Here is a 21995-nt window from a genome sequence, read left to right on the forward strand (position 1 = left end):
CTGGGGACCAAGCCAGAGGAGATGCTGCTGACCCTGCCCAAGTCACTCTCAAAAACAAGGCCACTGTCTCTACAGCTGAGAGGAATTTCCCCAAACTGTTTCTCCTGTCCTTGCTAGATCACTAAGAGTTGAAGTTGTACATAAAATAAGGATTTGTGACCGAATATGAGCATTATCTCTGTATTTTAATCAGACATAAAGCCTGACTATCATCTTGCTTCTGTTGATGTAAATCAGAAACAGACCCACTAAATTGGTCCAGAATAGTGGGGCTGCACTGATTTACATCAGCTGCAGATCTCGTACTCTGTAAATTAAAGGGGAATAGAGAAGTCCATAACGCACTGTTTATACCTCCATATGTTTAAGCAAAGATGGAAAAAAGATTAAGCAAAATTTAGGGTGATAAAATTGATTGATGTTGAGCCTATACTTTTTAGTTGAGAAAGACATTAAGGGGTTTTCAGAATGTTCTTTTTTAAATGGCATTAATTTATTTATTTGCTGTACTAATTGGTTGATTGATCATAATAGCTTCTGAGAAAATTGAAAATGAAATGTATTTTCTTACCTAGATTTTTAGTCTGATGGTTTTATTACAGAGTTTTTCCCAAAGCCATAGAGGGATTGTTCAGGAATGTTCATCAACAGCAATTTGCTGGGTTTAGGGGGAAAATTAAGATGTATGTCATTTTAAAAAGCATATTTCATATAATTTGTGAACAAAACTAGGAAAAAAAATCAAAGTATTTAAAGTTTACTCATGTCAGAAAATTTGATAGACGGGATTATGAAGATATATATTGTCTAAACTTCCAGATTGTTCTTAGTAAAAGTTCAGTTTTATCTTAGAAATAAAAATATCCAGTCTGATACTATAGCTTTCACAGAAGCCAAGATGGAACAGTGAACTGATGAAATGCCACAGCTCTGATAAAAATGGACTATATCCCCTAAATTGCCTTCAATGGCAAGTGGAAAAAATTCATAGCATGGTGATGGTTAACATGGAGTGTTTATGGTATTAATTTTACTTATATGAAATCTCTCCACTATCACAATAATAATAATATTTCCTTTATGGGTGTGTTTCTTCAGCTAATTTCTATAATGAGCCTGTTTCACAAAAACACTAACTAATGCTTTTAAGACAAATTCCTTTTTATCGCTCATGAAATTCTGAATATTTCTCTTGCACTTCACTGAATTAACCAGGACACCCCGTCTTGCAGCAGGGCGACTGCTGAGCGGCTCTCAGCTGCACTTTGTAATTACACAAACGGAGTAACACAGCAGTGAATCAGGCCCCTGATATTTTTGCTAGAATTAAAAGCTTTCTCTGCTGTAAGCCAAGCCTGTTTTCACCTTCTTCGTGTAATTAAGTCGTAATCCTTTCGTTCTGATATCATTATCTGTTGTCATGGTGATTTTAATTATAAAAATGAATGGCTGAGAAGTGGGCGAAGACTAAAGTTTTTGCTGAACTTTGTTAAGTTAATGGCAAAGGGAAGAATATCAGTGGTAATACAACCAATGGGCCATCTTTTAACACAATGTATTTTAAAACAATGATAAGAAGTAGGTGTCAAGACAGAAGAGACACGTTTGATGCGAATGTGTCAGTGTTTAGGACATATGTGTTGAATTTAATGTCTTAGAACAATTCTTGTATGGTACCAGTCATACAGTACATTCTGGGGTTGTGTGAACAAAGACATTCCCTTCTAAATCTCAACTGCTAGTGATTCACCTATTGGAAAAACACTCTTTTTTTAGGAAAAACCTCTGACCAGCTTCCAAGTGTGTGTTTGTCTGAGTACAGACTTTGAGAACAGCTACGCAACATTTACAGTTCATCCGGAAGCAGAAAACCTGTTTTGAGAGGCAGGTGCATGCAAATTACCCGTAGGTGAAGCTACACCAGGGTTTGCAATAAGCAGACCCGTAAGTCACTGTCAGTTATAGCTGAACTTCAGAAGAGACCTCCATCAGCTCAGTTAAGCTCTGGGTGGTATCAGGATGTGGTTTTTCTTTGCCACCATGGAAACATTGCAACCAACGTGCTGAACGAATCTCATCTCCTCTGTCACTCTTGCTGTGGTTCTGTAGTTCATTCTCTGCTGACAAACACATAGTTTTACACAGATGTGTCTTTTAAACGGTGGCACAACACTGTAGCTCAGAAGGGGAGAGCCTCATGCTTGACTCCGTGCCCACAGGTGACTCCCCAGCATGGTCACGGCTCTTTGCTCCTCCCGCCTCAGCGATTCCCCAGCGCTCCTCAGCCTCTTTTCCTGGAGAGGGAGGCAGCCTCTGTTCTGGGGACCAGTATCCTGCGTTTGCTTTCCTTCCCACATGGGAGTAGTTCTGGATGTGTGTTCATCCACTTGGCACCACCTCCAGTCTGGCTGCAGCAGTGACGGCACTGGCTCCGCTCGCTGCCACAGCCTGGGGCAGAGCTCGGGCATCCTCCCGCTGGGGCAGAGCTCTGGCGTCCTCCCGCTGGGGCAGAGCTCTGGCGTCCTCCGGCGGGGGCAGATCCTCCAGTGGGGGCAGAGCTCGGGCATCCTCCGGCGGGGGCAGATCCTCCAGTGGGGGCAGAGCTCTGGCGTCCTCCCGCTGGGGCAGAGCTCTGGCGTCCTCCGGCGGGGGCAGATCCTCCAGTGGGGGCAGAGCTCGGGCATCCTCCGGCGGGGGCAGATCCTCCAGTGGGCGCAGAGCTCGGGCATCCTCCGGCGGGGGCAGATCCTCCAGTGGGGGCAGAGCTCGGGCATCCTCCCGCTGGGGCAGAGCTCTGGCGTCCTCCCGCTGAGGCAGAGCTCAGGCGTCCTCCCGCTGGGGCAGAGCTCGGGCATCCTCCCGCTGAGGCAGAGCTCTGGCATCCTCCCGCTGGGGCAGAGCTCGGGCATCCTCCCGCTGAGGCAGAGCTCGGGCATCCTCCCGCTGGGGCAGAGCTCGGGCATCCTCCCGCTGGGGCAGAGAGCTGCAGCATGTCAGGCCCGGACGGCAGGTCTGAGCCACATCACACTTAGGTGCTCTACAAGTGCCAGTTACTCTGTTTGTATTATGTTAGGACCAGTCTGGATACATAGGGAGAGAAAAAACAGAAACAGAGAGATTTCCAGTTTAATCTTACTATCTCTTCTCTTAGGTCAGTCCAATACAACACTGACTTTTTTTTTTTTTTCTTAGGGTAAATGTCAACCTTTAGAGCAGACCAAGGGCAATCTTGAGCTCGCCTGTGACCACCGGTCCGGGCCCAGCACCCCTGCAGTCCCTCTGAATTGAAATCTCTTTCTGGCTCTGTCGACCTGATTCCCAGGTTGCCTGACAGATAATGTGGCGTGCCAGCCACCCGCTGCTTTTTCATTTAAATAAATGAGAAAGTTGTGGCTAAATTAACACTCCAACGGAGGTAATAAGGACCGACTCAGCTGCTGCCATGATGTATGCAAATTGCGGTTTCACACATTAGGAGCTAGATGTTGCTTAATTTGTAGACCTTTCTGTCTTTTAAACGAAAGAGTCCCCATCAAATTCAGGCGATCTTAAAAAAAAAAGGCAAAAGAAAGCCCCCAAAGTCAACTACTCACCAGTGATTCTAACCGCACCTACAGTCTTTCTTCTGTGGTTTCCCTCCCGATCCCCTGATAAGCAGTTATTACTGAATTATACTGCACTGCTGGATGCTTTTAGGCAAAATATCTGCTGATTTCCAATGAACAGCCAGCCTGATTAAGGAGGTACTGCCAGCCCTTTGGTATTAACAGAAACCTGGAGTTTTTTGCAGTGGTGCCACAATCCAGGAGCTCAACATCCATTGGGCTTTTCCTCTGGAAATGGAACTGTAATAGGGTGAACTGTGATAGCTGCTAGTTAATCGGACAGAAGGAATGGGCTGATAGGAGAGCATTTTTTCTCCTTTTACATCAGTAGAGATGGGAATAGAGATGCAAAGAAGCATGTAACTGGAGGGGGTTTGTGGAAAAGCTGTTCTGTACATTAGTTTTAGTGCTTTTTAATCTCTCTAAGCAAATTATGGATATAACTGTGTTAGGGTCAAAAAGATTTCTAAATGGACACCAAAACTGAAACTGAGGAAGGGAAGTACATACTCAGAATAGCAGAACTTGGGGCCATTATGGCCACAGAAAGTAGAAATAACTCTAATGTTTCTCACAGTATGTTCTGTGAGAGGAAGCAAAATATTTAAAACATTCTAAATCAGATTTTGGCTCCCTCAGAAATGCTGAAGCCACAGGATATAAGGCTTAAAAAATGATCAAAACTCACCTGATCTTTTCCAGGTTTTATTCAGAAAGGCAGAGGTTGCATTCTAAAATCCCATTCAAACGATCTGGGGTTTGCCTACCTTTTGGGGTTTCTTTTGTTTTTTTTCTGTCCTTACTTACATGGTCAGTCAAGAGCTATTGCCACAGGTCTTTGAATGCCTTTGGAGGAGATGCTCTTCCCTCCACTCTGGTCACCAGTTCCTCCATGCTCAGTTCCTGTCCCCAGGTGTCATCTTCTTAGCCTTCACTTACCCCTTCCATAGCCTGCAGACACCTTAGAGACCCCTGGCATGCCATTAGCAAAGAAATAACAGGAACTTGCCCTGTCTAGTCATTATTTGACTGCATGTGTTGAACAAATTGTCATATGAAAATGCAAGATAAAAAGTCACAATGAATTTGTGGGCAAGAAACACTCAGCCTAGAACCAAAATGCAGGGTCTGAGAGTGCTTCCCAATTCCCAGAAGTCAATTCATACCCGGGCTGGTTTCCAGCTCCCTGCTGAAAGCAGAGCTGGCATACACCTCCTCCCCATCACTCTTATTCCTTCCTGAGGAAAGGAAACCTGAACGCTCGGGTGGGACGAGAGCTGCAGCCTGCCCTGAAATGAGCTACTGTGGACAGGGATTGAGGGAAAAGCCCCAAAGTGCCTCCATCCGGCTGTTCAGATGCAGCCTGGGCAAACTTGGGTGATTTACTATTTGGGACACCAAAGAAGACCGTAATTCTGGCTGCTAGGACTATATCTCTCACTCCGTACAAGCCCCGACCACTCTCTTTGGCCTTTGTCCCTCATTGCTAAACCAGAATGACGGTTCTTTCCTACCAGTCAGAGAGATTAATTAGTATTCACTAAGCTGCAGGGCCTGAGTGCCAATTGGTGCAAATTAAAAAGGGTATCCATGTTTGTGTATCCCGATAAACTCTGTGTTTGCTGCAGACACCCCCCACCCCCCCACCCCCCCCCAACCCGGCACACAACCATGTCACAAAAAATGCACTAAAAAATCCTTTTTTATGCAGTGGTTATGGTGGGTGAATTACCAAATACGAAGCAAACTATGCATTGTTTTTCTGACAGAGGCAGTAACTCGGAGAGACACAGACTTCTCCCATCATGGGCACGAGGCATCTGTCCCTACAGAGACAATGCTAGTTCGTACGTGTCCAGTCCTGAGCACTGGGCTGGAGGTGGCCCCTGCCTCCCACGCCCCGCCGCCCCAGACGTGGCTGGCATTTGCAGTGTAGTGCTGGAGCTCCAACCCACGTGATGAAACCCTGTCCCAGAGGCAGGCAGCCAGCCCGAACTGTCCATCCAGCCATGGCTGTCAAGGTATGAGGAGACAGATGGTCACGGGGAGCCAGGATGGACCCCCCAGCAGGGCCTCATCCTCAAAGACCTCAGTAAATGGCACACATCCTGACTCAGGGCAGGCACCAGATAGCCTCTTTCACCCCATGATCTGAGTCACCAGACTGTAGCTTTGTGAGTTCATCTGCAAGGGATCTCATGAATTAGGAGGTGAAAACTTGGAAAGATCTGCAATACTGTCACCCTTTTAATTAGCCATCTACAGTTGCCCATAAACATGCAGCTGATTTGGCTCAAACATTGCAACTGAGCATAGTGGTTTATCTAGAGTAGCAGTACATCATAGAAAAGGAAATGGGAATAAGAATCCTTCAAAAAAATTAAATTTCTTCTACTTCTGTCCACAAAAAAAAAGAATGAAGAAATGTAGCATCTTCCAAGTTACACCCCATGTGGAATCTTCCAAACCTCTTTCCATATGTTCCTAAGTGTTGAAAGCCCAAATGTTCTGTATCTTGCTGCCAAATTCTCTGGCTGACTTCCAACAGCTCTTACAATGCAGTTGGGTATTGTCTAGTGAAAAAAAAAAAATCACCTCAGATTGATAATTAAAAATACATTTGATCATCAGATAGATATGAATGGCCAGGGGATGCTGTACTGAATGAATCGCTCATGCTCACAGATTTTAAAGCAGCAAAAGGGTATTTTTCTGGTCTTCCCCAGAAATCCTTGTTTGCTGCAGAAGAGATTTGAAACTGGGGTAGAGGTGGAGGCAGATGGGCCATGGCAGAAAGTGACACTGCTGGGGGGCAGTCTGGGGTACGTGTCTGACCTGGGCTGCAGAGGGCGGTTTGGGCTCAGACATGGCTGGGTTGCTTTCACCCCTGCCTTGTTTCAGACTGAGCCCCACAGCACCACAGCCTGGGAGTCTGTCCCTGTTTCAAACCCAGGCATAGACGCTGCTGTAATCCCATCCCTGCAGGCCGGGCACACGCGTTGCTCAGTGTCTCCCACACATTTCGCGGCACAGGAGGGGAAGAGATGCTCTGTGCTCTCTAGCTCAGGTGCTGACCTTGCAGCCTTCCCTCTGCTGTCCTCTTCCTCAGAACCTCCCAAGGTCTGGGAATGCTGGAAGCTTCATGCAGACATGTACACCCAGGAGCTGAGTGCTTCCTCTTGTCCCTGAAAGGACAGCATCTCCAAACCTTAGATTTCCATTTAAAAAGTTACTGCAACTTCAGAGAAGATTCAGTAGGGTACTAGGAAGAGTCAACAAGTAAAAATCATCAACACGTGCTGGTATCAAAGCATGGCACTGTGAGCTGGAAGGTTCCTGCGTGCAGGAGTTCAGAAGCCCCATCGACAGCTCTGTAACAGGAATCTGAACTGACATTACCAGCCCGCAGCAACTGCAGATGCTTGTGACTCCAAAGCACAAACAAAACCACAGACACTTTTGCTACATGGGAATCAACAACTGTAGCCAAGATATAACAGACATCTTGTGTTGGAGGAAACAGGATGAGGGTTGAGGGGCTGAACTCCTAGATACCGTAACTTTTGATGTTGTTAACGGCGCATGCCTAATTTACAGTAAGATTAAATACAGAGGGTGTTAAAGGCCTTGAGGATTGAAGATGTCCATCTCTAGAGCACCCGAGGCTCTGGGAAAAGTCCTTTGTTGTCCTGAGATACAGCAATGTCGCCTTACATAGGAAATACCTCGCCTATGGATGCTCTGTCCCCCTTTTCACTGCAGTGCTCCTCATTTGACATCCCCTTTCTCCACATGTGCTTCTGGGTTAGTTATTACATGTATTAATTCAGACTAGGAGGAAAACCAGTGTGTTTTCCTGCACTAGAAGATATAAAGTAAATTGTGGCAGATACTGTAAAAATTAAATAACCGAGAGGGAACAGTTACAAACCGGATGCAAACAGTAACGCGTGTGGTGCTTAGTATGGAGTAAGTCCCATGTGAATTCCTGGTATTAGGGTGCAACGCTGAGCACAACTGGGCCTTAATTTTGTTGGCCACTTGGTGCTACCACAGCATCTATATAGGAGAGTGCTCCCAGGAGGGAGCAGTGCGTTTGGCACAAGGTTTCTGACCACGTGAAGATACTGCCTAACGCTCATACCAGGATGGCAGAGTATCTGCTAGAATTCTCTTGTTGTTCCACACCATAACGCTTACTCTTTCTCCAACATGCACTTTGCACTAGGGATATTCTTTATTTTCTCTAGTACTACCCCTGATTTACATCAGTGTGAACAAGAGCAGAATCAGGCTTCCAGTTAAATAACTAATGCAGCTGTTTTGCTGAACCAGCTTCCTGGCTGGGAATGAATCCAGTCAGCTGTGGATAACAAACCCCGGTAATAGAGATTTCAAAGATTTCATACATTAGTTTTTTTCTTAATATTTGCAGAGTTACTTTTCTTACAAAATCTGCTAGGCAGATGTTAGGAAGCAATTACTATACATGAATCAGAAAGAAAATGCACATCTTACACTGAACATGTGTGAGTGGACTGAGCAAAGAAACCAAAGATAAATGAGAAAAAAAAAGCAGCTAAAATAAATCTGAGCAGAATCTGCAAGAATTTGCTATGGGGTTATAAGGAAGCAAAAGCAGAAGGCAAGTTCATGAGCCACACATTCACTGTATATCCAAAACAACAAGCCTGCTACCTTTTCCAGCAACAGCAGAATTGTACTCACTGTTCATGGGTAGAAGATGAAGTTAGTCCTGGATGGGCAGGTGCCGTTTTCATCAGCACCTAAGAACCCTTCAGGCAGTTACATCAGCAACCAATACGGGGGACAGGGCTAAAACATTGCTACACACACCCTTGTGCTCAAATGTCCCAAAGTATCCTTACATCACGGTGTACATAGATGTAAACAGGGCTGATCATATGAGTTAAAAGTCTTGCCTCTGTGTACAGAATTATTGTAATTTTTATATATAAATACAACCAATCTTCAAATGACGGTGGCAGCAGTAATAATGTTCTGGAGATTAGGACAGAAAGCAAAATTGTAGGGAGAATTTCACCCTGAAGAATGTAGTTACCCAGGCTGTGGTTTTGTCCAGGACACAATACTCCCTATACTTGCAAATCTGAGTAATCTTTAACGACTGAAAAAGTTACTGCTTCAGTTGTTCACAGTGCTCTGATGCAGAGATTTTGAGAGGATGCGAGTTAGCAATGGTATAATTGGGTAAACAAAACCAGGAGCATTAGGAATGGATTCTGCCCTCAGCTTGCCTCCAGCATTGAGCTCTATTTTCTCTGTCCTGATTTCCCCCCGTATAATAAAAATTTTGTCCTTCCTTTCCAAAGTACTTTGAAATCTCAGGCTCAAAGTACTGAATTAGAATTAAATATCTCAGTAAGTAATAATAAAAATGCAGCATGCCTTTTACAGCATTTGCCATCACTAGCAGTTAATGCGCTTCGTAGATCAGGTTGGTATAATTACCTTTACCTTGCAGTGTGGCTGGACCAACTGAGGCCAAGTAAGGAAATGATTCACCTGTACCATGAAAGCTTCCTTAGAATGCCTCTTAGGAGCATAAAGCAGACCTCCAGATTGTGTTGATTTTTCACACATAACATCAATTTAGTTCAAAAAATAAATTGCACATCAGTAACTACGGCCCTCTAAAATTCCGTCTCAGTGTTTATGAACCTATAAACACCATAAAAAGAAATGTTACAAAAGAAGCCTTTAAAATTACAAACCAGCCAGGATGTTGAATATATCAAGTCTGAATTGCAATATAAAACCTCATTTTGAGAAATGCTATGAAAGCACTGGGGTTGGGTGCATTTTAGAACAGCATTTGTCATAAGAAAGAGCTTGAACATTTGGGTTGCCAAGGCAGAAACAAGCACCACAGACACATTTTACCCTTATGGGGATTCATCAAGGTTGTGCAGTGCAGCTGTTGTCTTAGTAAAAGAAAGTATCAGCCCCTGGCTGGAAGAAACAGAAACATAATTATGTTATGATGAGCTGGAAAACATGCAAAGAAAAATTGGAATGCAAAGCATGATAAATGATGCTTTGTCAATCGCAAAGCAGCAAGAAAACCAGGCGGCACAATAATAACTCTTCTCCAGTCAATGCTTCCAGTTTGGCTACCAAAATAAAGCGCCACTCTAACCACGGCAGAATAGCTGTATCTTTTGTATTATTTAGTCCTGATACAACGATGCTGGGTTTGTAAAGTGGATTATGCAGTCATCCTTAGTAACAGAAATGAGGAAAGGAATGGTCAGGTACTTCTCAAAATTGAGACCATAATTCCATCCAGAGAAAATTTATAATGTTGTCTTATTATGATTTTTATGCATATTAAAATTCAAAGCTTAGAACCTTTTCCTTTTAGACACCATTTAATTATGTTTTCTGCCATGAAACCCCTGTTTCTGCTGAGGTGACCAACATTCTACAAATAGTAATTTGGCTACATGCAGTCGTATCGCAGTAAAATAGAAAATGTGAACCCACAACAGACTCGTTAATCTGGCTGTCCTCACAGTGACAAGGACAGGGTTTCCCTTCCAGTGCTGCAGCAATCTGCTTGTCCAGGGTATAAACCACTGAAGTTTATTCTCGTGATGTGAGTCCAGAGGGAAAATTAGACCAATATATACCAGCACAGGGAACTTTTATTTAGAAACCGATACTGGGCCGCAGAGATAAAAAGGGACAGATGTTTCAAGGAAACCTTCTCATGTTAAAGTGGAAAATTATTTAAAAAAAAAAAATATTGATGAGGAAAGGGAATGTGGTAGGGCTAACAGATCCCCATGCCCAGAGGAGCTGTGGCTGTGCCCTCTAGTGCCCGCGTCCTGCAATCCTGAACTGCAATTTCTATAAACCCGGGGCTTCTGCACCTGAGAACACCCGCGAGCTGTTCCCCGCAGCGCCCAGTGCGGAGCAGCTCCCTTGCTGGGACACTGCAAAGGTTACACAGGTCCAGACGTTTGTAAAAAACATACTTACTCCCAAGGCAGAGTTATTCTCAAGCAAGAGCAATGCTAGAATAACTCTTACCAACTTCCCCTCTACAGACAAAACTTTAGGGCAGAATTTCCCCCTTCTGAGTTTCCTACCTTTGGAGGATGCCTTTTATATATTTCATGCTAAGAATGCCTTGGAATCCGGTATTAATACCCTTGGGGGTTTTTTAATTAAAGAAACCAAATGAACCACCAAACAAAACGGGTATTGCTTCTGTAATTAAAAACAACCAGCTCTCAAATTAGCATCTATGTAGGATGGGTCATCTTTTATACATCAGTTTAAAGGACTGAAACCTATATTCAAAGAGTGTATTTTTAAGTGTGTATTTTTGGTCCTGTCAAATAAGGAGCACAGGCAAGATACTAATCACTTCACTCGTACAGCTACTGTTTGCAGTCACAGCTTTGTAAGCGACTTCTAATGACAGCATGATTTGCAGAACTTTTATTACCTACCAAAAAATTAGGACTATTTTTACCACTGATTATTTTCATTTACATGGTAAAAATACTTTATTACTTGACTATAGTTTGCATCTAGGGGTATTAAACCACTTGTAGCTTAATCTAATAATTCTATTCCCACTGATTAGGGAAAGTGAAATTACTGATGGGCAACAAATCAGTGGAAGCCTGCAAGCAATTTCTGTGATGCTCAGATATTCCTGCGCTAACCCTTCAGCCTTTCTCCCTTTCACTTGGCACTGATTTGTGAACAGGTACGTGAGACGGCAGAATTGCAGAGCAACGCCAAACTAGTTAGAATTTCTCCTGATACTATTAAGCTTAACCTGATCAGTAAAACGTTGTCCTTTAACATTTCCTTCCTCAATCCAGTTTGCCTGACACCAAGTTGATTTTTTTGGATGCAAGACATTAAAATTGTTATTTCCCAGGAAAACGAGCGCAGTTTATCCCAGCCCCCACTCCTGTACATGTCTCATTCAGGAGTACCAACAGGCAAGCAAAGGCAGATTACACAAATAAGTAAAGCTGAGTGACTGGACTCTGCCTAGGGATAAATTTTTAAAAGTAGGCAAAGAGAAGGGCAGATCCAAAAAGATGACTCTAAACTGACAGCTTTAGTGGCATTGGCTTCTTTGCTTTTCAGCTGATTTTAATGCTTCCTCTTCATGCTTCATGTCCCCTTGTTTCCCGTGCGCTCCCCTGCTTGTGCTGTTGCTCTCTCCAGCTGCTCCCTGACTACTGTAACTTCCAGCATTTTTCTGTTGGAGCAGATTCTTCCATAATCACATACTTCTTAGATATTTTATTATTGCGTCCTCCTCCTCTATTACTTTTTACCTCCTTCTTGTCAGCAAAAGTTCTCTTTGTGGTCCTGGTGAGCAGAATCCCAAATGGTTTAGCACCCACACCCAGTCAAATCCACTTCTGAAACAAAAATACTCCTTTGCAATTTAAGAGTGTGGTATCTTCAACCAGAGCACAAGGATCTCATGCAGTCTATTCAGCTTTGCATGCCAACAGGATATGATCCATTAAAAACTCATTTTGTGAATGAAAGCCCAGCGACAAAGAAAATCCTATCCCATTCCCTTACCCCATCATCAGAATTACACGCCAGCCCGCTATGCTGCCTCCCATCCATCCTGCTCTCACCCTTCTCTTCTCTCTAGCCCCTTCTCTCTCTCCCCCTGCTGTGACAGCAAGTTTTCATTACATGTGTTTTCTCTGCCATTCCAGCAATTTATTAATTTCCTAGAATTTGCCTTATTTGAGGGTGTAATCCTTTATACCTTGGGAGTCAATGGAGATGCTTAAACTAAGCAGGAGTCAGCCTTTAATGAACCCAACACCTTCCCCTGCAAGGCTTAAGCAATTACTGAGTTAGTGTAAAGATTCACCAAGTATATTTCTATTTTTTGTTAAGAAGTTGCTTTAGTTTAAACTGTATTTCCAAAATGTATTTCGCTCCACTGAGACGAGAGAAGGTGTTACAGTCTCATAAATACTGCACGCTCAGACATCCCTTTGGTTTCTCACAGGAGCTGGTGTGCAGTAATTGCTCCGCTAAAGCCCTGTATATTGTTCGGATATCAGCTAGGTGAATTCTTCAGACCCAGCCCAGTTTTCTCAGGTGGCTTTTCATTCGCAGCTTAAACTCCATAAAATAATACGGTAACTAGTCAGTAGTTGCTTCTCATTCATTTGTGCGATGTTATCACGAGATGGAGGAGGTTGTGCTACTGATGAGAAGAAACGTCCTCAAATTCCTGGGGGCTCAGGGAGGCTGGGGAGAAGGGAGGGAGGGGCCGGCTGATCCCCCTCCTGGGCAGTGGTGGGAATCTGGGCCTGGCAGAGCGCGTAGGCTGGACCACAGACCTGCTGCCTCCAGTATCAGCTACACGGAGGTCACTGGGAGTCATGTATCTGCGCTGGCCGGGGCAGGCTCTGAGACAGGATCTCACCCTCCTGCCCCAACAAAGGTCATTCTCTTTGACATGCTATTTTCTTTGACATGCTATTTTAGAAAGACATTTTTCCTTGCCTGTCCCCACCTCTCTGTGGCCCTGGGAACTGGGATATTCCCGGCACCACAGCGGGAGAGGAGCCTGTTCCTGGCATCAGGGAAGCAGTCAAGTGTTCCTGGCAGATAAGCCAGGAGCAGGGGAAGAGGCTTCTTTCCTTCTTTCTTTTCTTCTTAATCCGGTTATTATCTGATCTGTATCCTTTAAATAAATATATATGCCCTTGCTTCTTCCAACTCTGGAGCTGGCTTGTGATAGCTCTTTAGTTCCACCCACCCGTGCTTAGACAGTCGCAGGCCTAGCAAACTGTACACCTCTGAGGGCAGCTCCCAGGGCTCAGGTTCAGACCCCGTCTGACCTAAATCTCGCTCATTATAAACAACCATAAACGTTGGGTTTGGGTTTTTTTTCCAAACAATAGCAGTTACAGGAATATGTAATTTTGCTTTTGCCGTTTATAACTAAACCCCCCCTAGGGCGTTTAATATAAATGACACTGAAAAGGAAAAAAATCTGGTTTTGATTTCCATTTTTATATGGGTCATCTCTGAGGTTTTGCATTTATTGTTATTATTGTTAGCATGTATTTCTTCCCTTCCCTCAGCCTTTGTTTCCAGGTTTGGACTCAATGAGCAGCACATTGCTTTAAAAAATATTGTTAATAGCTGCTTCTTCTTGGCCTGAGACCTCAAAGTATAGGCAGATACGTAAAAATTACAGTTTATAATATTATTCTGATGTAAAGGGAATCTGTGCTCTTAATATAAGCAATTTAAAAGTGCTCAATAAATGCTGAGTGCTTACCAGCATTAAATGAGAGAACTCGGTTATCGGGGTGCGTAAGGCTGGGAAGCTGTTTTGGCTTTGGGGAACCTTGCGGTGACAGTTTTTGGACGTGTGATAGACCACCGAGTAGAGCTCGATGTTGCTGCACAGATAATCTGTGGCGGTTCGGGCACGGTTCGGGGATGCGTGTATCGCTTACGGGCGGTACTCACGACTGCCTTTGCCCCGAGGCGGGTGCAGAGCCCGGGGCTCGGTGCCCTCGGAACGCGCAGCCCAACGCCCCAGGCCGCCGCCGCTGCGGAGCCCCGGGAGCGGCCGCAGCACCTCGGCACGCGAAGGCTGGCCTGGGGGCTCGGTTCCGCGGGGGAGGCCCCGCCGCCAGCCCGCCCTCCCCGCTCTGCCCTCCGCCTCCAAGAGCCGTCCACGCTCCCGCGGGGCCACTCGTGGCCACCCGCGCCCGCTCCTGCGCCGGGAGCCCCGGCGCCGGCACCCCCTCCGCCCCCCGCCGCCGGGGGAGGCCAGCGGGGAGGCCCCCGGGGAGGCTCGGCCGGTCAGCGCCCACCCGCGGGCCGGCGGCTCCTCCCCACCAGCCCCCCACCTCCCGCCGCCCAGCCCAGCGCCCAGAGCCCAGCCCAGCCCAGAGCCCAGCCCAGCGCCCAGCCCAGCCTAGAGCCCAGCGCCCAGCCCAGCCGCTGCCGCCGGGCCGCCGCGCCGTGGGGTGGGGGGGAGCGGGGCGGCTGCCCCCCTCGCCGCGCGGGGCTGGCGACCTGGGACCGCGTCGGTGCTTGGATCCTCCTCCTCCTCCTCCTCCTCCTCCCCGCGTCCCCTCCCTCCCGCTCCCCGCCCGGCAGCCAGGGGCTGGGGAAGTTGCGCTTCCACGCGAGATGGCTTCGCAGCAGGGATCGCTCTGAGAAAAAGGTCTCCCCCTCCCTCGCCTCCCCCCGGCGCCGCGGCCTCCGAACAGTAAGTGGCAGGAAGGAAGTAAAGTTGCAAACAACCTGCAGCGGCAGGAACTTTGTGAGCCGCTCCAGCTGCATGTGTTCAAGGTGCCTTTGATGTGTGTGCAGCAGCTTCTGGAAAGTGGACTGCAGCCCTCCCGCTCGTCAGCCCTCCCTCTCCCCCACCCTTCCCAACCTCCCCTCCCACCACCGCCACTTCAGCCCACACACGCAATTTGTTTGAGAAGGAAAAAAAAAAAAAAAAAAAAAAGTGATGAACAAGAAGTGGTGAATTACCCAAGCGACTTTCCTCCACGAGCGAGCGAGCCGGGAAGAGGAGCCGCGGCGAGCCCCGCGCTGCCCGCCCGCCGCACCGGAGCCGCCCGGGGGGGATCCGCCGGGCCCCCGCCGGGGACCGTGGGGGCTGCGGGCTTGGCGGAGTGTGAATGCATCTCCGCAGCGGGATGCCAAAAGCCTTCTCTGCTTGCCTTTGACTTGCGATGCCGGCTCCTCACTAGAATGCAAACCCTTGCACAGGATGAAAACAGGTTTGTTGCAAATTCTCCTGGAAATGTTTCGTTCCCCGCCGCCGCCACCCTCCTGGCTGAGATGTCAGGGAAGATCTTAATGCTGGCACGGTGGCAGATACCTCTGCTGCGTCCCCTCTGCTGCGCTTTGGAGATGTTAAGGCAGAGATAAATCTTTTATGCAGCTGTCTTTTCATATCTGTAGCTGTTGCTGCACAATCTGCACCTGATTGCAGCTAAAATATTCTTTTTAGGATCCGTTTCACAAAATGATGCAAAATAAACACAGATGGGAGAAGTGGGGGAGAGAAAGCTGTAATGAACTAGTGATGGTGGCTTGATCTTCCCTCCTTCCCCCCCTCCAGTGCCCTCACACAAAATGTGAGCCTTTTCTGAACACAAAATGCTACATTTCTGTTTTAAAGATTTGGGGGGCTTTTTGGCTGACGCTTTGGAGGGAGACCTCCATCAGTGGTGCTCACTTGCCTCACTGGCTGACTCTCTTCAATGTCTGTGGCTACCAAGCCCATCAGCCTCTCGCTTGCCTTCACCTGTTTTAAAGTACGTCTCGTTTCTTCCAACACCTTGCAGGTCATTCCTCCAGGATGCCAGAGGAAAGTTCGCCAAAGCGGAGTCCTCAGAACATCCCATACAAGGACCTGCCCCACATCGTCAATGCTGATGGGCAGTATCTCTTCTGCAGGTATTGGAAGCCAGCAACAACTCCCAGGTGAGCACTTCCAAGCAAATGTCCTTTTTTTACTATCAGTAAATAAGACCCTATTAGTGTAGTTATTATTTATAGCTTGACTGGTGTTACAGGTCTGTGTGCGTGGAGCTTTACAGAGCCACTAAGAGAAATTCTCTCACCTGAGAGATCAAAGACTGTTCTCCAAACCTTTCCTCATTCCAGCCAGCCTTACAGATAGGGAGTTGCTGTCATGTCACGCGCGGCTACCGCGTGGCGCGTGCAGGTGCCTGATGCCTGTTGGCAACAAACAACTATCCTCAGACTAATAGCACAGGCAGCCGGGGAGGGGCGGGCCGCGGGTTAGGGATGTCTGCTCTTGCTGATTTTCTCAGTGTCAACAAATTAAACATCAGCATCTGACTTCAGTTTCAACAGTAGCAGATGGAATCTCAGGGCAACAGGCAGGATATGGTTTGACTGCATTGCTTTTTGACTGTTCGGGGGTTTTAAATTATTTATAGTTAGTAAATGATTAAGGGAGCTCTTCCACTGGCAACTGTGATTTCAAAACTGACTTCGGTAATCAACACAGACAAGGAACCAGAGAGGAAAATTTCTCTTATGTTTTTGTCATAATTTAAATAATCCCTTTTCTGTAATAGCTTTCTGTGCTGATTATGATCTGCTATAGAAAGCTGTTTCTGTTCCTCCCATAGTTATGATCTTTCATCCTCCTCCCAGTAGCTGCTGTCTTGGAATGTGTTTATGCTACCGCTAGTTACAAAGGTAACTACTTCTTAAAAATCTGGATATTGTTTTATTGTTTTCTTTTTCTGCAAGCCAACAGGAAAAGCTATGTTGATTTTATGAAGCTAGAAAACAGTCACAGGAAAAAAGTTGTTGAAGCTGTAGTGGGGAGTTAAACTTTTTCCTTGACCACCCAACAGGTTAGACATCATCCTGGGTTCAAGTCAGCCTGCAGCTGTGCTGAGGGATGGGTGCGGGTCCAAGTGAGCTGGCCTTGGGTTTTATACCTGCCAAACTGAGGGCCAGTGGCAATAACATGGAGCTGGGAGGTGGGCAAGCACCCAAGTACACTGCCCGTGGAGGGAGGACAGTGCAGCCACCCCACTGTATCTCTGTTGTGCTGGTTGGGCTCCAGGACATGGGTCTTGGTTTGAGATCACCTGGTCCACAGAGTGCTTTATAGTTACGTATACGCACTGCCTTTCAGAAGCAAGGAGGAAAGTTTTTGGCACCGATGCTTTACATAGTCTTTGTGCCAACCTGAAGATTTCCTCTACAGAAGAAAAAAAATGCTATCAAAACAAGCTTCTGCTGTGGAACCAGGCTGTCTTGTATTATAATGCTAATTAATCATTAACTGCCCACAACTGTCTTCACCCAGTTGCAGAATTGCTTTCTTTTTTTCATGTTTAATTTCTTAGCAACTTAGTAGTGAATGGATGGGTCTTTGATCCGGAAATGAAAGAGTGGTAAAGAGCTGAGAGTTAAAACTTGGCGTCTAAGTCTCTGGGTAGTTAATTTTTGTTAGGGTTCTGTGCACCAAGCAGTTAACTGAGAGTGAGCTTGCCCTAGTTTTGTGACAACAAAAGTGGATGGGGATCAATGTTGCTCATTTACAAGTGGTTCCTAAGTGTGTGTGTGTGCGGGTGTGTGTTTGCATTTACCTGTTCGTGTATAAGGAGGGGGTGTACTGTTTATTATTAGCTCTTTTTGCATTGTTATCTATGAGAGAGATGGTAAGCGAGTGAATAACAAGTTAGTGCCTGGATCCTACAGTCAAGGATGCTCTTGAAGTGCTTTGATAGGCAGACCAAAAATACATTTTTTTTTCCCCCTCTCACTTTTCATAAGTAGCTCAGCTTTTTCTGCTTCATATGTAGAAGCTCAGCAACTTTCATCTAATTTTAAATGTTCAGCAAAAGTGATCTATATATATATGTATAGGGAGAGAAAGAGAGACGCCTCAGGGGACTTTTGCAGGCCTGTCACAGTTTATTCTGTTTCAAATACTGAAGGCAGTTCTTTCAATCTTCTAACTTGATTCAGGTTCAAATCTTAACGCTAATGAATGATGCTATAGCTGTCAAACGGTGGGATCTTTCATTGATCCATTATGCATCTAATCCCAGCTAGGGCCACAGAAATACCTCTTCACTGCAGATGCCCAAAGGTTATCACTGACTTGCCTTCTATTAGAATAGAAATTATCATCCTTGATCCCTGCCCCGGGAAGGGGAAGAAACTGAGATATCTGCCAAAGGAAAAAATTAAAACGTGGCCCTAGCCTGGGGTGGGAGAGCAAACAATGGCTAGGCAGGCTGTGGGAGTGGGGCCGGCTGACAGGCATCGCCCCTCGGAGTTGGTGCTTCTCTTTTATCTCCTCACGCAGACCCACAAAGGTGGATAAAGGCTGTGGCAGACTAATGTGCTATAGCATATTTTAAAAAAACCAAACAAACCCAAAACAACAAAACACAATATGCCAGGAAGATGGGGAAATTTTGTGAGGCTCTTTGGCTTCGTGCTCACAAATACCCGGGCTCTGATCCTGTGTGGTGTTGATCTGACTGATCAGCCCAAACTGGTGCACATATGGAAGCTTTGTTGTAAGTGCCACCGAGGCCAAGGTTGTGCTGCGAGTGAAAGGCACCTATTGTGAGTTCCTCAGCAGGGTCCGCTTTGTTTCGAAGGGGGATTTAGGTGATTACTTCACAGGAAGCTGACACACAAAGGCACTCCGATGTCATAATGATTAGATGGGGTAGATAGAGTAGGTAGTAATGGGACTAAAGCAGGAGGGGGACAGTGTTTTCCACTTGTTTTTTGGGTGGGAAGTCACTCCTGACAGCAGAGCTGGGGACTGGGTGTCTTCATCTATTGCTGTAACGCAGGAGAGACTTCCCCAGCCAGCAGCCCTGCAAGCTGCCCAACTTGTTGGGCCAGTTTCATCTTAAAATATAATTAAGTGGTCTTGCGGAATGCAGCAGGGAAGAGAAAGCAGTATGTTCTGGTGTCGTTTTCACGGATCGTGCCAACAGCAGGATTTGTGGAGCTTAAAAACAGGTGACTCTTTGGCACTGAGTGCTCATAGTGAATGCAGGGCTTAAGATCTGGGCAAGGCAGGGCATTTTCAGGACCATGTAATGTTGTTTGGAGGAAGTAAATCGTTGGTACCAAACCAAATTGATCTCATGCCTATAGCATGTCCCAGTAGCCAAGAAAATCCTACTTAAGGGGAAAATGGTCTTTATATAAACAAAACCAGCTCCATGCAAGGCTAAAACCTCTGCCACCACCCTGAGCGGTCTGAGTCAAAATATGAGGTAATAGGAGTGAGGAATTAAGAAACCATGCTCCGTTCCCAGCCCTCAGACAAAGCTGCTAAGAATAGAGGTGGGATGAGGAAGGGGAAGGAAAGTTGGGAGGAGAAGTCAAGACATTTCCTCTGAGGCCCCTGAAGGGCCTGGAGAAGTTCAGAGATGACCTTCTTTTCCCCTCTGTTCTGTATCCCTGTAGCCTCTTCTGGATGCCTCAGCTGTTCCTGTCACTGCTTAGATAAACACAAACGTTTTGTTCTGGGACACTCTCAGCCCCTCTCCTTGACCTCAAATAAACCCTGTAAGATTTATTGACCCAGAGTAGGTTTTTCAAAGGTGCTAATAGCCTGCAGCCACCAGTGGCTTCAGACAAAGTGATGCTCGACTCTCCTCCTGCAGATCAGCCACTCTGGGTTGGAGACCTGGAGCTCGAGACACTTGTAGTTTGAGGATGCTTTTGAAAATGTGGCTTCCAGACATCGTTGTGTCTGAGCTTCCTCATCTGTCAAACAGAAGTCATTCTCTGTCTGTTAGCATTATGTTGTGCTCTCGAGGTGCACATAGATGATTGCCAGGAGCTGAAGCAGTCTGCCTGAGGAGGCTGCCTGAAGCTGAGACGTGTGTGGGTCACACGTGTTCCTGGTACATTTTTAATGTAAATGGGTTTAATGTAATGCTAAAATGGGTTGGCTCAACTTCAGATGTCGTGGCCATGGTTTAAGTGAACGGAGTTGCAATTGTCTGAGTAAACAGTGTCTTTGTAGGAGTTCTTCCAGTTCTACACCTGACAAGTGTGATTAAAAATACAAAATTAAACAAACAAAAAGCACCCGCTTTTCTATTTACTTTGTAAATTTGTTTTACTCTTTGAAAAATGCCTGTCGTTCGTTCTGACTTGTTAGCAATTAATGTTAGCCAAGCCAATAAGGAGCAAATCTATTTCTCTCTTCCCCAAGGATTTTGCAGAAGCGCCTGTGGTGCAGAAATACAAACTGCCTTTATATTTGAACTGGCCCTTAAATTGTGACTATTGCTTGCTGATTTTGGCACCTCATTACCAGCATTTCCATGGCTTTTCCAGAAGAACAGCACAGCTCCCAGCATGAGCAGATGACAAACTTGAATTTGACTTTCAGACCCTTCCAAAATGAGCAAATAAATAAATAAACAAACCAAAGGGAATCAAGTCACTAATTATGATGTCTTCCGTTATACTGTGTGGTGTTTATCTCTAGGAATACTTAAAGGAATGTCTAATTCAGTGTCACTCTTGAAGAACACTTGTTTGTACTAATGAGGTCAACTCCAAACTAACGCACAAGGGCCATATTTGTGTGGTGCAAAGTGACTGATGTGAGCACAGTTTGTCGGAGGATGAATTCAGCTCCCTCTGCCTGTCTGATCACATCGTACGTGGCGCAGAGGGGAAATAACAATTATCATTGTTGAGTCAACATTCTAGGCTTCGCTTGCTGGATTGCTGTTGCAGTCCAAAGCCTCCTTCTGTTCATCAGCCATGGAAGTGTTCCTTCAGTGCCTGTGTTCACTTTGCTCCGTGTCACTGTCTTACTGTGGGTGGGAGCAACCTTTTCTGATTTCTGATGCATTTCCAGAGGATGTGCAGGTTAGCAAACCAGCTTCACATAAGGGACTCCTGACAGACAGGCAAGCAGCTTTGGTTCTTGCTGTAGATATTTCCAACAGGCTTTTTTAGTAGGTTAATATTTTTCAGTCCCTACAGGAATGTTCAACAGAAGCAAATCTGCCTTTTATACTGCAGAACCCAAGGACAAGGGCAAATGACCAAGGGAATAACAATTGTAATTAACGTGTCCCTTTTGATTATTGCCCTGTTAGGATCAGCTTCTGAGCACAAGTGTATGACGTTGTGACATCGGTGTGTGGGAACAAGGTGACTTTAGGAGCTCCCTGTTGTGAATCTCAAAGCAGTAAAATTTCATCCTGGCCCTGAGATAGCAGCAGAGGAAGCAGAGTCAATGTTGGTTCTCAGTGTGCGCCCTGATGAAATCCTGGAAGCGGTGCTGTCCAACCCTGAATATCAGAGGTAGAGGTAGAAATAGGAGAAGGGAAGAAAAATGGTTTTGAGATTGTGTTGAAAAGCTTAATTTGTGCTCATGATTCTGCCAGAGGGTGAAGGCTAAGCAAACCTTGCTTCTCCCATGCAAACAGTTAATTTGTTTTTAATGGGATTACAGCTGTGGTGGCCAGTACTGGCTTTGTACCGTGACCCTGTGGGTCCCCTAGCTGGTGACAGCAGTTAGAGCCCTGCCTGTCCCTCCAAGTCTCTTCATCCTGAGCAGACCCTGCACTGGCTCTCCTCTCAGACTCTGACGCCTAAGTTTTCTTCAGCTCATCAAACTGGGAGCGCTCTAAACCGGTTATTTGTTGACAGTGATGCAATAGTTGAAGTAGATAAACTCATCAACCTTCCCAGGGTTCCCGATGCATGAGCACTTTACTTCACTAGCACAAGAAATGTGTAGGTTTAGACAAAATAATAAAACCAGCTGCACACAGTTCCTTGCCTTAATTTCTTCAGCATTCTTGA

At 45.9% G+C, this 21995-nt stretch overlaps 1 protein-coding gene across 5 annotated transcripts in view; it reads left to right on the top strand.

Annotated features, from left to right (window-relative positions):
- MGLL (monoglyceride lipase) overlaps positions 1-21995 on the top strand; it is a 116914-nt gene that overhangs the window by 39104 nt on the left and 55815 nt on the right. For 2 of the 5 annotated variants that reach the window (XM_074914690.1, XM_074914691.1), the window contains exon 3: positions 15983-16121. In XM_074914690.1, the coding sequence (XP_074770791.1) occupies positions 15983-16121 (139 nt within the window). Of the gene's footprint in view, positions 1-14621; positions 15413-15695; positions 15773-15982; positions 16122-21995 lie in introns of those variants that run through there. The other 3 variants (XM_074914693.1, XM_074914692.1, XM_074914694.1) reach the window with 3 other exon arrangements.

This window comes from Athene noctua, chromosome 10 (genome assembly GCF_965140245.1).
Source record: "Athene noctua chromosome 10, bAthNoc1.hap1.1, whole genome shotgun sequence".
In the NCBI taxonomy this organism is placed as follows: Eukaryota; Metazoa; Chordata; class Aves; order Strigiformes; family Strigidae; genus Athene; species Athene noctua.